The 16,381-nt window shown below is 35.4% G+C and overlaps 1 protein-coding gene across 1 annotated transcript in view; it reads left to right on the forward strand.

Moving 5' to 3' along the window:
- Positions 1-16,381, forward strand: part of PTPRQ (protein tyrosine phosphatase receptor type Q) — a 245,430-nt gene that overhangs the window by 135,585 nt on the left and 93,464 nt on the right. The window contains exon 33 of the mRNA XM_081796296.1: positions 12,700-13,023. Coding sequence (XP_081652422.1) covers positions 12,700-13,023 — 324 coding nt within the window. The remainder of the gene's footprint in view (positions 1-12,699; positions 13,024-16,381) is intronic.

The following is a 16,381-nucleotide window of genomic DNA, read 5'->3' on the forward strand; positions in this document are numbered from 1 at the left end:
GCCCAAATCAAGAGTCTGATGCTCAATCTACTGAGCCATGAAGACGCCCCTAATCTGCACTTAAAGTCATTATTAATTTTATTGAATTTAGTTCTACTATTTGCTATTTGTTTTCTACTTGTCTTATCTCTTTTTTAGTTCCTCTCTTCTCTCTTTCTTGCCTTCCTTTGAGTTAATTGAATAGTTTTAGTTTTCTACTTTAATTAATCTGTTGGATTTTTAGCTATACTTATTTTTAGTGGTTGCTCAAGGAGATTACAATATGATTATTTAGTTTGTCATAGCTACTTAATATTGTACAACTTCACATAAAAATGTGAAGTTGCAGGGCACCTGGGTGGGTCAGTTGGTTAAGCAGCCAGCTTCAGCTCAGATCATGATCTCGCAGTCTGTGAGTTCGAGCCCCGCATCAGGCTCTGTGCTGACAGCTCAGAGCCTAGAGCCTGCTTCCAATTCTGTCTCTGTCTCCCTCTCTCTCTGACACTCCCTTGCTTGCTTTCTGTCTCTCTCTCTCTCAAAAATAAGAAGCATTAAAAAATATTAAGTTGCAAAAATACAATTCCATGCATTTTGCCATATTTTGTGCTATTCATGTCATACACTTGATATCTGTATACTTTAAATAATTTACATATATGTACATTGTAAACCACAGTTTATTGTACTATGTTTCTTACAGGGCCAGTAGAGATTTAAATGAATTGAGAAAAGACCACATATCTTTTCTATATAATTATTGTTTCTGGTGTTCTTTATTTCAGTGTCATTTCATCTAGGTTCATACTTCTAGTGTCATTGCCCTTTAACTTTCTTAAGACTTTCTTCTGTGCAGGTATGCTTGCATCAAATTCTCTCAGATTTTATTTACTTTAAATAGATTTATTTTGCTTCCACTTTTGAAGGATTTTTTTCTCTGGATATAAAATTCTGGATGGATAATTACCCCATCTCCCTGCCACCCTCCACACCCCAGTATTTTTCACTTTAAAAATGTCATTCCTTTGTCTTCTAGTACTTATTGTTTCCGATGAGATGTCAGCTGCCATTTATATTCTTAGCTCTGGTGTGTGATACATGTTACTTTTTCTGGCACTTCTCAAGACATTTTTCTTTATCTTTTCTTTAAGGCAGTTTGTCAGTGATATAACTAATGTGCTTTTTGTTGCATTTGTTTTTTGCTAAGGGTTCATTTAATTTTTTGTATTGATAAATATTTTCTGAAATTTGAGAAATTTCTGGTCATTATTTTTTCAAATATTTTTCTTCCTTCTTCTATCCTGTTCTGAGACTCCATTTATAACCTCTTGATATCATCATCCTTTAAGTGACTGAGGCTTTATTAATTTTTTTCATTTTTTTCTATGTTCTTCAGATTGGGTTCTATTGATGTTTCACCAAGTTTATTGACAATATTCTGCTGTCTTTAAGCTGTTATAAGTCCAATGAATGTTTCATTTCAGATGTATTTTTAAGTTCTAGAATTTTGATTAATTCTGTTTCATTATCTCTGTTTCTCTGCTGAAATTCCCTATTCGGTTTCTAATTATGGTCATGTTTTCTGTTAAGTAAAATAAAATATTTACATAGTTTTAAATTTATTTTCTGATAATTCCTACACTTGAGGTATTCTGTGATTTTTTTTCTGTTGAACACTTTTTTCTCTTGACTATGAGTCACATTTTCCTGTCAGTAGTAATTTTCCTGCCTGCCTTGTAATTTTTAAATTTATATTAGACTTTGCTGGTGATGTTTTGCATAAACTCTGGATTTTGTTATCTTGTTCTTAAGGGTGTTAGTCTTTATTCTAACAGACTATTAAATTACTGAATGATGATTTTGTGAGTATGTGGTTTTGGTTTCTCTATTATCTACAGAGGAAATTCCTTGATCCTGGAACAGAGAATAAAGTAAATATATGATTCTTTTAGGATTTTAATATGAGGCCTGTGCTATTTACCAAGCCCTTAATTTGGTGGGATTGAAACTCCAAATTCCAAGGGCGGCTGGGGGGCTCAGTCAGTTAAGCATCCGACTTTAGCTCAGGTCCTGATCTCACAGCTCCTGAGTTGGAGCCCATGTCAGACTCTGTGCTGCTAACTCGAAGCCTGGAGCCCACTTCAGATTCTGCAATTCCCAGTTTCTCTGCCCTTCCCCCACTCATGTTCTGTCTCTTTCTCCTTCAAAAATAAATAAACTTTAAAAAAAATTAAAAAATATTGGATCTCCAAATTCTGTCTCCCCTGCACTGGGAAGCAATTAAAATTTCTACTCAGTTTTCCATCTGTTTCTTTCCACTGTGTTCCTCAGTCTGTCCTTATACATGTATGATTAAGAGAGTAGCCAAGGATTTCAGAGGAGTTTAGACCCAGAATTTAGGCCTACCCCCTTTTTGGCTCCCTCCTTTTCCAGCTACTTTGGCAGTCTCACATTCCATTCTCTGACACCTCAAGCCACAAGTTGTTTGTTCGTTTGTTTGTTTGTTTCCTCCATCCAGGGTGCATGGTTGTTATCTGCAGGAGATTTAATCTGATACAAACTGCTGTTGTATCATCAAAACAGATTCTCAAACTTAGTATATTTGGGCGCTGAAATATTTTGATACACATTTTTGACTGCCTCTGCAAAATTATTTTTCGCATGATTTTGACAATTCTAGTCACACTGAACATTTTATTTACAATAGCCTTACTGAATATTTTGTGATAAGCACATAGAAGAGAGGTTTACATTGCAATAATATACATGACTCTAAAAGGAACAGTAGTAGATATTTTTGTTCTTACAAATATTTTGGCAATCAGGGACTTTTCTATTGGCTACTTTATTTCACAGAATCCCCAGTCTCACTCTATCTTTTGATCCTTTCTCCTCTATTCGTTGTTTCTCTTTCCATCTCCTTTTATTCTCTCCCCCCACCCTTACCCAGTGTGTGTGTGTGTGTGTGTGTGTGTGTGTGTGTGTGTGTGTATGCATGTCTCATGGAATCCCTGTAAACTCCAAATTCTTTTTTCTCTTTTGTAGAGCTTTCCCCAAACTTTAGATCAGGATTCCTTTTGTATATTTTAATCTATCAAGGTTTTCTGTGCAACTACACTCTTTAGAAAACAGGAATTGTTTCAAGCAGCATTTCATTACAATCAGCATTGGTGACACTTGTTCATCAATCAATACTGGTTACAGAATTGGTGACACTTCCTTCTTGAAATCTGTGCATGCATTCATCCATTTGTTCATTTATTTGTTAAATAAATACTTCCTTCCTAATGTTTTCTTTATTTTTGAGAGAGAGAGAGAAAGAGAGAGCGCATAAGCAGGGGAGGGGCTAAGAGAGGTGGGGACAGAGGATCTAAAGCTGACTCCACACTAACAGCTGCAAGCCCGATGTGGGGCTCAAACTCAGGAACCGTGAGATCATGACCTGAGCTAAAGTCAGATGCTCAACCGAGTAAGCCACACAGGTGCCCCTGTTAAACAAATATTTCTTAATATCAATGTATGCCAGATATTATGGGCTTACCTAAATTTTTTTTATGATTTTATTTCCAGTTCTATTTGACTGCCCATTTACTACTAACTTTACAGAGACTCGGTTCATCATCTGCTGTTGTGAAACTATATATACAAATACTCCACTTAAATGTTTATTTACTCTTATGATTTCCAAACTTATATATGCATAATTATCCCAAATTGGCCTTTCTTGACCTCTTAGGCTAACTAACCCAATCTCTCCTCCCAAGATATCTCTATTTATTCATGTTAACAAGATATGAAACTAACATGTAATTTACTCGAATCCCTCAAACAAATCCCCCCAAACCAGTATGTCTCATTTCTTCATTAGTGTCAATGATTCAATTTAGTCTCCAGGTGCTATAGAGTTGTTCTTAATAGACAACTAACTGCTATGTAATTACTCCCTAAGAACTGCTTCAGATAAATAATTTCAAATCAAATTTGTCATTTTTGATGGATATTCTCATGAGATGGCTTGCTATCTAGAGCTGTCAAACTAGTGACTTTATAAAACAAATCAACTTATTTTCCCTCCAAGCAGAACATGTATAACCCATTTTCTTTACAGTATTCTCCAAAAAACAAAGCAAAACAAAAGTTTTACTGAGATATTTTTATAAGTAAGCTGTGCATTCAGTTAATACTTGATTTGAAAACTATTATTATTATATCTGTGGTCCATAGAGTTTTGGGTCCCCCAGTTGTCTATCTCTATGTGCAGTAGGACAGACACTTTAAACATTTTTAGGAAATTTTGTCCTGTTTACAGATACTTCTTCAGTTCTTTTTCGTGTGAATGGAATATGTTAAGATGATTTAATTTGGCACACTAATAACAGTATGTCAGTCCATATTCCCAGCTTTGTAACACCACCTGAAATCATGTTTATTTTGATAAATTCTGGCCCAGCTACTCCAAAATCTATTTCTGGAGTAAGCCAGACTGCTAGAGAGAAGAGTGCCTGAACTGAATAATTAGAACCTCTGAAGAAATAGTTTTACAAAACCATGTTTGATAGTTACTCTGCTCACTCACATTGAGAGACATTGTAAGAAAGAGCCAAGTTAAAGATACTTGGCATTTACTATGTAAGGATGTTGTTGAGGATATTGTTCATTAAATTACATTGTAACCTGTTTATCTGATTTTTTTTTTTGAGAGAGAGAGAAATATATCTCTCATCTCAGTAACAGGTTATTGCATTTTCTTATTAATTTTTCTTTATTTATAATCACAGAGATTTACAATCTTGAGTTTTTCCTTTGTATTACTTTCTGTAACACAGGGCCAAATCATAGCCTCCCTCTAGGAAGTGTACAGTGTACTTTTTATCTGTTGACCCAATTCCTGGGTTCATTCTATGTTGTACTCTTCTCTGCCCAAAAAATAATCACATTCTGCTGATATTCTTTTGCCTTTTTTAAAAGCTCTGTTTCTAATTATTCTTTGTTATTATTGTAATCTGCATTGTACTGTATATATACAACATCTAACCACTTTCTATCAAATTAAACTTTTCCTATTAACTAGCTATGGGGAGGCTCAGGCTTTTCTTAAGTTTAGACTTTACAAATTCATTCTGTTGATTGCTCTCTAGTGCCTCCAGTAGTTACCTAAACTCACCTCTCAAACTTTCAGTGCCTTTCAGTAACATAACACACTTTATGGCCCCCTCTTTTTTCTTATTACTTCCTTAAACTTTCTTTATTCCAGTCTAGTATACTTTCTAGACTTTGACAATTTGTAGCTACTTCTATCTTTCCTATACTCATTGTGTTTAAACATCTTTTCCAGCATGTATTTACTGATTCTCAATTGTTCCTCCAAATTATAGCCACTAGATATTCTTCCATTGAAACTTTCCTTTGGGCATCACCTATTTGTGCTGGTTTCTGTTAGCTAAATTACTTTTTGTATGTGTATGAAAAACAACTTATACCCTAAGACTAATAACTTGCTCACACCATTCAGTGTGAATGTTCAGTAATTGCTATTGATTAAATTCAAATTAGTGCAAAATTTGTATCTGGTAGGCTGAAATATTTTTTGCACTGAACTTTGTAGGAATTTCTATTTTTATATTGATTCATACTGTGTTAGTGTTGGTAAACTGTACTTTTATTTGTATAAGATCACATATTAGTATTTTGTGTTTCTAAAAAGACTGTAGATTATTTAAAATTAGTAGAGACAAAAATATTCTTAATAACCTAGGAAACATTGTGTTCATACTTTTTAAAATTTTATAAATATAATTTATAAATATAAATTTTCAGGCATCTGTTTTGCTTAAAAGAAAGTACCTCTGCAGTGGAAGATAAAAATATAGTCATAAATAAAGAATTAAGGAAACTTGGTCTTTCCTGTTAGTATACTTAATCAGGTCAGTGAGAAGTCAATACAGACTACCATAAGAATCTTATCATGGGAGGTTGGCAACTGCTCATAACTGATATTCAGAAGTTTAGAGAATAATTACACTTTATACACACTTTCATCTTCTAAGTGGAACCCTACTAAATAGTCAGTAACAACTGACATGCATTCAACCTACAACAAATGTCACTTATATAGTTCTATAGCTTTCATTTCAATCATGATGAAAGTACTTCACAGATAAGAATAATTTATGAATAAAAATGTAATTTACGGAATACCTTGCCAGTGAATGTTGATCGCTTCATCACAGTTCAGTCATGTTTAGAAAATCTAAGCAAGCTGTGTGATTACTCCAGGAAGCATGGAATGATGTGTTCAAATTAGTACCATCTGTGGATAGAAAAAAATTGAGGTTTTTAGTCATTCTTAAAGAATGGAAATCCGATTCTCCATGCTAAAATGAGTGTAATCCTTTTTGTATCTGTAATTCAATAGGGCAGTTGCTTTGAAATAGTCTAGTTCAACACGCAGTTCATCAAAAGAGAAGATACCGCATATAAATGCTGGTCATTTATGAGTGCCACTGAGGTAGCCTTTAAAAAAAACTGTCTATGAGTTATACTATGTATTTGGCTTCAACTTAGATTTATTTCTGGTTTATCTTTCTAAATAAATTTATTTGGGATATGTGCGTAAAATTTTGCACCACATGAAAACCAAAGGACTGTTTGAATGACACATAATTTATGCATACAGTCAACACTTATTGAGTGCCCAGTATGTGCCAGACACTATGTATCTGTGGAAGGTCCATCACTGTGTCTGTCAAATGGAGGGCAACTCAATTGTTGTTCCTCTTCCTTTAGTCAGGTTACAAAAAATTCTTCTTTTTTCCTTATCAAGTTAAATTACTATCCTTTTAGACCTTTTTTCCTCCTCTGTGTTATTTATTTGGAAAACATAAGGTCTGTGAACCAGAATTAATCTGCTGAAAATTTTTACTATGTAACATATTTTGCCATTGGAGTCTTCATTCCTAAGATCTGAATATTGGAGGGGGGAAAAATTGGTCATAGAACCATGGGCATTTAGTCATCCCTTTTGTTGAATTAGGAAAAGGGTAGACTCTTGCCTTCTCCAGTTCATTGGATAACTAATGCATCCCTTTTTCTTTCCACTTTAATTGCTTAGTAAACCCTGGGTAAGGGAAATTGATCATGGACTCAAAAGAGAGGGAAATGTGTAGATCATACTCCCTGTTTCCCAGGAAAGAAGAGAGTCTATGGTTTTAATGCAGTTGAAAAGTCAACATTAAACTTCTCAAGTATCCCCACTGCTCTTAGGGATAAAACTAAAAATCTTGAATCCAGTTCAGAAGGCTCAACATTATCTGATTCTGGCTTATATCTCCAGCTTCCTACCTTTATCCATGTCCTTGTGGACTCAGATATGTTTCTTAAGGGTTCCTAAAAACTACTCTCTTTTCCTTCAGAATCTTAACACATCCTGATGTTTTCACCTAGGAAGCGACATCTTCTCTGTTATCTAATTAAATTAAAGCCTTTCCTGACCATTTATCTAAATCAAATCTCCTGTTACTCTTACTCATTTGTTCATACATTAAAAAAATATTTATTGAGTGCCTGTTTTGTTGCAAGCATTACTCTAGACCTTCAGAGACACAGTCTAGTATGTAGATTGATATTTGCATGTGTATATAATAAATAATAAGCATACACGTTTTGGAGTAATTGTTTTTATTGATATGAATGTAGAATCAAAACCTTTCTAGATCTTTGGTGTACATGTTGGAACGAAGTGGCAATGAAAAGAGGATTAGAGGGCACCTGGGTGGCTCAGTTGGTTGAGCATATGGTTCTTGATTTTGGCTTAGATCATGATCCCAGAGTTGTGGGATCCAGTCTCACATCAGGCTATGCACTGAGTGTGAAGCCTGCTTAAGATTCATTTTCTCTCTCTCTCTCTGTGTGTGTGTGTGTGTGTGTTCCTCTCCTTGTCTCTAAAATAAAATTTTTAAAAAAATTAAAAAAATAAAAAAGGATTAGGCCTATTGAAGGTGGGTTTTCAGAGTAGAATTAATATTTATAGGAGGGTGACTATCAGTTCAAAACAATGAGGTACAGGGGCACCTGGGTGACTCAGTAGGTTAAATGTTTGACTCTTGGTTTCAGCTCAGGTCATGATCTCATAGTTAATGAGATCAAGCCCCACATTGGGCTCTGCACTGGCAGCACAGAACCTGCTTAGGATTCTCTCTCTCCCTCTCTTTCTGCCCCCTCTTCTCCTCAAATAAATAAATAAAAACATTTTAAAAACCCAACAAAGGACAAACTAATAGAGGTATCTGGAAATAAATTTTAAAAGAAGCCCCTCAAGATTTTGAGTTTCCTTTTGCTCTACATATTTAAGCAGAGGCCAGAAAAGTAGAAGTTGGTCATTTTAAAGGAGGAAATTGTATTAGTATTCTATTGTCATGTCACAAGTTATCACAAATTTAGTGGTTTAAAACAACACTTATTGCTTATTACACAGTTCTGTTGGTCAGAAGTTTGGCTATGTTATGCCTGGATTCCTTACCCAGAGATTCACAAGCTGAAATCAAGGTGTCATTCAGCTGTATTCTCATGTGGAGCTCAATCCTCTTCTAAGCTCACAAGTTTGTGGCAGAATTTGGTTTCTTACAGTTGTAGATCTCAGATTCCCATTTCCTGGCTGGCTCATAGCCAAGAGGTTGCTCTTAATTTCTAGAGATAGTCCTAGATTCTTTACCATATGGCCCTCTTCTTCAAAACCAGCAATGGATAAATTTTTGTACATTGAATATATCTCTTGTCTAGAATATGTTACTTCCTCTGTAATGAGCCAAAGAAAACTCTCTGCTTTTAAAGGACTCATGCTATAAAATCAGGTCTACTGGATAATCTCCGCCTCTTTTGTTTATTTTTTATTTTTTAAAAGTTTTCATTTAAATTTCAGTTAACAGTGTAATACTGGCTTCAGGTGTACACTATAATAATTCAACATTTCCATACAACACCCAGGGCTTATCACAAGTATATTCCTTAACTGATTTGGTTTCTTAATTACAGCTGAAAAAACTTTTCCATATCAGCACCTATAGCAGTGCTTGGTTGAAAAACTGAACAGAGGGGAGTATACAAGGGCCAGGAATCTTGGGGGACATCTGCCTACCTAAAGGTCAGACATAAAAAGCCAAATTGACCAGGATCATCTCTAAACTTCCATCAAATTCTAACCCTGTCATATTTTGATTCATTTGCCTGTTCCATGAATTCAACCACCAAAATAGATCTAAAAATGTATTTATTTCTTATTGCTACTATCTTCTTTGTCCTGAACACATCCAGTGGTCTATAAATTTGTCCCTTCTCCTGTTGTGTAATTACCAGACAAGACTTGATAAAATGTATTTCTGAACATCTCACTCTGACACCTTGATAGCTTTCCATTGCCTGACAAACTGTAAGTCCTTCTAACACAGTATGTTCCCCAGTTATTGTACAGCCTTTCTGTTTGTAATTGCCAATATGAATTATAAACTATAGTTGAACTTGACTTAGATCACATTACCCCCTCTTCTAAGTCTCTACCTTTATAATCAGTGAAATTCTATCTCACATGCCACCTTTTCACTTAAAACTTTCCTGAACCCTCAAATCACCCATATGTCTAAATTTGTTTTCTCTTCAGGTGGTCTGAGTTCAAATTTAGTGGCTACGAGATTTAAGTAAATTATGGAAGTTCTACCTTTTATAGAAATTCAATTAAAAAATTTTTTTAATGTTTATTTTTGAGAGAGAGAGAGAGCAAACAGGGAAGGGGCAGAGAGAGAGGGAGACACAGAATCAGAAGCAGGCTCCAGGCTCTGAGCTGTCAGCACAGAACCCGACAGAGGGCTCAAACACACAAACCATGAGATCATGACCTGAGCCAAAGTCAGACGCTTAACCAACTGAGTTACCCAGGTGCCCCTGGAAATTCTATTTTTTAATCAGATCTAAAACTGATTCCTCTATAAGGTATATTTTCCTTAAAAATAACTTTTTCTCTAGTTGCTTTTCTGCATAACTAAAAATAGAAGAGGGGTGTGTTGTAGGTAGCATATCAAGTATTCTGTTTGTAATGCTACTTTGAAGGTTAATGTTTAATTAAATACAGTAAGATTCAATGATAACTATTAGTATTGGAAAATAGAGTAATTTAATCTAATCATATGGCTTTAAGTTATCTACTTCTTGTTTTCCATTGCATTAGACTTTGTCTTCTCTTCCAGATTTAGGCAAATATATAAGCAATAGATCTATAGATAATTCAATAAAAATTTAAGAGGAAATTAAAATTTTTAACTGGAGTTAAGGCCTTTCTACAGAACTCCAGACTAATGTATCCATCTACTATTTGACATCTCTTTCTGGGTATCTGCTAGGCATTTCAAAGTTAACATGCTCAAAATAAATTCTTAATCTCTCTCCCCAAAGCTTACTCTTTCCAGCTTGGTTAATAATGACTTCATCTTTCTGTTTGCTCAATCCGGAGACCATAGGGCATTCCTCTACTCTCTCTTTCCCTTCCACCTCACATGTCATGCATCAGCAAATCCTGTCAGCTCCCTTTCAAATGATGTTCAGCTCTGAAAGCTGTTCATTTCTGCTGCTGCAATCTGGGTCAGACCATCATGATCTGTTGTGTTGACATTGCAACAGCCTACTAATTGCTCTCCCTGTTTTCACCCTTATCTCCCTTCAGTCTATGCTCTGCACAGTGACTGGTGCAATTCCATGAAAACATGTTAGAGCCTGTCATTCCTCTGCTCAAATGAAAGTCATTAACAATGTCCTACAATGTCATACACAATCTAGCCTTCATTATTTCCTCTTAGACTGCAACTCCTTCTAGCCACACTGGCCTCCTTGTTATTCTCCAAATATACCAAGCATAGCTCCAACTTAGTGCCTATAATCATGCATTTTCCCCTGCAGGGAATGTCCTTTTTTCAAATATTCCCATGGTTTTCCCCAAGCCTTCATCAGGAACTTCATGCCTTCTAATCTAAAGAGCTTAGATTAGAACTTCACGTCTTCTCTGACTACTCAATTAAAAATTTCAATATCCCTAGATCATCTCTCTCTCTTTCTTATTTCTTCCTTATTTCTCCCCATAACAGCAATCATCATCTAAAATATTATATACAATATTTACTTATACTTTTATTGTGTAAATGCTGTTAAGCACTTGACACAAATTAGGTGCTCATTAGATATTTATTGAATCCTGAATTAATATGATATTTTAGGGGTCACCTGGGTGGCTCAGTCAGTTAAGCATCTGACTTTGGCTCACGTCATGATCTTGCAGTTCCTGAGTTCTGGCTGCATATCAGTCTCTGCACTGACAAAGCGGAGCCTGGTTGGGATTCTCTGTCGCCCTCTCCCTTCCCGCCTCCCCCATTTTTGCACTCTCCCGCTTTCTTTCAAAATAAGTAAATAAACTTAAAAAAAACATATGATGTTTAGGAATGAATGGGTTTTCTAACTCATCATTTTCTTATTTTTAAATGTGACTATTGTTATACAGCTTTTGTGAATTATATAATTTTCACACAAGTCACTTGGTATCATTCTATCTCAGCCTTCTAAGCAAAAACCCTTGTACACACACACAGGGAAAGGCATGGTTGAAGAAAGTGCTTATACCACGTAGTGCATTGTTCTTTCGTATTCCTAACCATAACATGCTTGTATTATTACTAATTCAATAAATGGCTATTTCTTGAAAATAAGACATAAGCCTTATGTATATTGAATCCTTAACACCAGGCTCAGAGCCTGACACATGATATGTATATAGCAAACCAGTGGTTAATATGAAATCTATTAAGTGACTCCAAGTAGGACTATGTGATTGTGGGTAATATACAGATACCTTAGTCTGTATATTTTTTAAATTTTTTTAACGTTTATTTTTGAGTGAGAGAGAAAGAGAGAGAGAGAGAGAGACAGAACATGAGCAGGGGAGGGTCAGACAGAGAGGGAGACACAGAATCCAAAGCAGGCTCCAAGCTCTGAGCTGCCAGCACAGAGCCCTACATGGGGCTCAAACTCACGAACTGTGAAATCATGGCCTGAACAGAAGTCTGATGCTCAACCGACTGAGCCACCCAGGTGCCCCATAGTCTGTGTATTAACATTAGTCTTCTGGATGATATTCTAGAAAAGATTTTGTCAGTTTTAGATATATGCAAGATAAAATAAAAATCAGCTAATTAAATAAATCAATTAAGTTAATAATATTGTTTATTTAGAATTATTTTATATTCAGCATTTACTATGTATAAGATGTAATTGTGTCTATATAGACATTTAAATATGAGTATGTTTTTCTTGGGAACTGAATATTAAAACTCAGACCGTACCCAGGGAAGTACAGAAGTTTAAATGAGCATATAGTTTTCTTTTGTACCAGTACTTATATATGAAGCCAAAGTAAGTTTATATAAGATTCTTATGAGTGAATTTGGGAGCAAAATTGGGAATTGATAAAATCACAGTTGTTTTGCCCTCTATTGTTTGAACCAGCAGTCTCTGAAGCATCACCTTAAGGTTCTGCTCATTAAATGTGGTGATACTAATCTAAGGGCAGTTGTAATAAGAGATTGCCACTAGGTGCATAATAGGGACATATTTTTTAATCCATTTCTTCCTTCCATTTAGAAAATTTTTGGTAATTCTAATTGTTTTCAATTTTTCTCCCTTAATTTTTAGTCCCCAGTGTACCCACAAATATTGCTTTTTCTAATGTTCAGTCAACTAGTGCAACATTAACATGGATGAGACCTGACTCTATTCTTGGCTACTTCCAAAATTACAAGATCACCACTCAGTTGCGGGCTCAGAAATGCATAGAATGGGATTCTGAAGAATGTGTTGAGTATCAAAAAACCCAATACCTTTATGAAGCTAACCTAACTGAAGAGACAGTGTATGGATTAAAGAAATTTAGATGGTACAGATTCCAAGTGGCTGCCAGCACCAATGCTGGTTATGGCAATGCTTCAAATTGGATATCTACACAAACCCTGCCTGGCCGTAAGTATTATCTTGTATGTGTATTTATACTTCTGCATTCAAGAAAAAGCTCTTTGAATGATTTTCCACAAAAATCACTCAAAGTATATGTAATAATTGCTCTTGCAACTTTAATTTTATTTTTAAAACTAACTAGTTAGCCTACTTGCTTAGACAGCATTAATCATAATTAGCTAAATAAATTTCTGGTGCTTATCTGAACACTATCTACACGGAATTTTAATGGCTTCTATGCAAAAGAAATAAGTATTACACACTTATAAATAAATACATATACACACACATTGATATCTGTTAATGATTTCTACTTAATACAGTTGTGTATAAAATCGCTGAACATGAGAATAACTGAATTAGTGTATACACTAATGCACATAGTACCATTTGTTTTTAATTTAATTGAATCCCAATGGGAAATTCAATTTCAAACATTATTTGTTAGGGCTTTTCTCAGACTTTCAGAGTTGTACCGAGGTCCTAGAGTCTTCTCTTGCAATAAAGCATTATGTGCCTCTCTTGTAGTATTATTAGGCTATACTGATTGCCACTGAGCACCCTTAGTCCATGCCTACCTTTTCACTTCATGTATAGATGCTTTGCTGCTTTTAAGCCAGACTTTACAACCTTTTCAGTGACTTTAGGCGCACGTGCGCGCGCACACACACACACACACACACACACACACACACACACACTCTTGCAATAGCTGAGACAGATCTCTCAGCAAGCAGCTTTTCAGCTTGTGCTTTTTACCTAATAAAATTCTGAGGAAGGAAATACCAAGAGTGCAACTCCTAGCTTGAGATATGGGGAAGGAAAAAATACAAAGAAAAAACACATAATAATTTTTCAAAATTATTCTGCCATCTACCTATCTTTCAGGACTTTTGTATTCAAGAAAAATCTCTTTACATGCTTTTCCATAGAAATCACTCAAAGTATAGGTAAGATGCTCTTGCTACTTTAGTTTTATATTTTAAAACTAACTGATTACTCTACTTGGTTAGATAATTTGATTACCCATTAGTAAGTAAATAAATGTCTATTATTTATCCTGAACACTATCTACATAGAATTGTAATGTCTTCCATAAAAAAACAAATAAATTATAAATCAAGTCCTGCAAGTCAGAGCTCAGGAATGGCTGCACAATCTGAAATGCCACTTCCACCCCAAGATATTCATAGGAAATTTCAAGTTGGCCGGGTCGCCCATCTCAACACCATCCCACATAAGCCATCCAAATAGGGACCTTAAGTTATCATTCTTCTCTCTTGATCAAGACTGTTACTAGATGATTCCTTTCAAATCCAAATCACATTTTCCTAAAAGTTTTTGATACCTATAGGTAGAGTAACATACACACGTGCAAACACACACACACACACACACACACAGATTGTCAGTGATAAATAGATGCTGTTGTAGATCTTTATAGATAGAGAAATAAACTTTGATCTAGAAGTTTTATTTTTAGGTCCCTGATTGTGCCTCTTGTTACTCTTCCCAGGAGTACCTGGCATAATGTTTGCATAAAATTCCAATCAATATTTGTTAATGCAACACAACATTTGAGATAGAATCCACGTGATTCAGCCTTCAACACAATTTTCCAGCTTCTGCTCCTTGTAGCACTTTGACTTGGGTTCTATAGTATCCTCTCTTATGGTTTTTCTCCCATCTTCGCTAGTAACTCTTTTCAGTCTTCTTTGCTCATTCTTTTTTTAACTCTAAGTGTTGGAGAGCCCATATATCTATATTTGACCTTTTTCTGTTTCAATACACAACCCTTAGGAGATCTGACCTTCAAGTAACCTTATCCTGTCCTATGGCTTTAAAGTCTTATTCTCAACTATCTATTTCCAGCTCTGACTCCTCCCTAGAACCCAGATCAGCATATGTACCTGGTCAATTGACATCATTGGGCATGTGTGTCAAATATAACTCTGAAAGTTAATGTGGTCTAAACACTAAACCTTTCATCCTCCAAACTTCCCTGTTTCAGTAAAGTTCACCATTACTCATCTGGTTGCAGAAAATGAAAATCTAGGCAGAATTCTGTTCCTCCTCAACTCTGCCAATGATTTATTTCAACTGTGCCATCTAAATACATCCCTTCATTTGCATTGCTATAATACCAGTCCTGTCCTTGTTACTACTACCACTGCATTGACCTCTTACTGACTTCCTGAGCTTTTAGGCCCATCTTTTTAAACCTAAATCAGATGATGTCACCTCTTTGTTTAAAGCCATTCAAAGAATTTCCATTACTTTAGAAGAAAATTCAAATTTCTTAACACGATTAACAAAGCCCTACATGACCTAGCTCTTACTTAACCCTCTAACCTCATCTGTAACTACTTTCCCCTCACTATACTCACCATTTACTTTTTCTGTTGCTTAATTGCACTTGACTCCCAGAACTTGGGCCTCTGCACCCCTTCTTCCTTTTGACTGGAATGCTCTTTTACTTCCATCTTCACATGAGCAGCTTTTCATAATGTATACCTCTACTTAAATGATTCCTGCCCAAAATGGATTTCTCTGACCACCCAATTTAAAATAGCCTTGCAGTATTTTTCTAGAATGCCATCTTACCTTAATGAGCATTTATAATTATGCAATAGCTTTTTTATTTTTATTTGTTTGTTTTTAGAATCTGTCTTGACCATTGCTATTTCTATTGCCTAGAGAATGGTTCCTGGTAAGAGTAGGTACTCTGTAAATATTTTCTAAGTGAGTGAAACTTCATTTAATAAGCTGAAGTGGGAAGGGGAGAATGAACTGTCTTCCAGTTCAGGTGATACTGAGCATGATGGTGCCATAACACAGAGAAGAAAACTATGGAACAATCAAATTTGGGTTGGGTTTATTGAATAAATATGGTTATTTTGAACCTATTGATTTTGAGAAGGAGTAACTATTCTAATCCAATTAACTAGAAAACAGAAAGAAATACATACTTAGAGATAAGAAAGTAGGTAAAGTAGGAGTTTTAGTTTCATCAGCCAATAGGAATAAATAAAAATCACACATGAAGATTTGATTAAAAAATGATACATTGAATGAATGAATAAACTTTAAAGTCCCAGAAGGGCAACTGGGTGGCTCAGTCGGTTAGGCGATGGACTTCAGCTCAGGTCATGATCTCCAGTTTGTGAGTTCGAGCCCCACATCAGGCTCTGTGCTGACAGCTCAGAGCCTGGAGCCTGCTTCAGGTTCTATGTCTCCCTCTCTCTCTGCCCCTCCCCTGCTACCATTCTGTCTCTGTCTCTGTCTCTGTCTCTGTCTCTGTCTCTCTCTCTCTCTCTCTTTCTCTTTCAAAAATAAATAAACATTAAAATAATTAAAAAAAAAC

Source organism: Panthera onca, chromosome B4 (genome assembly GCF_046562875.1).
Source record: "Panthera onca isolate mPanOnc1 chromosome B4, mPanOnc1 haplotype 2, whole genome shotgun sequence".
Lineage (NCBI taxonomy): Eukaryota > Metazoa > Chordata > Mammalia > Carnivora > Felidae > Panthera > Panthera onca.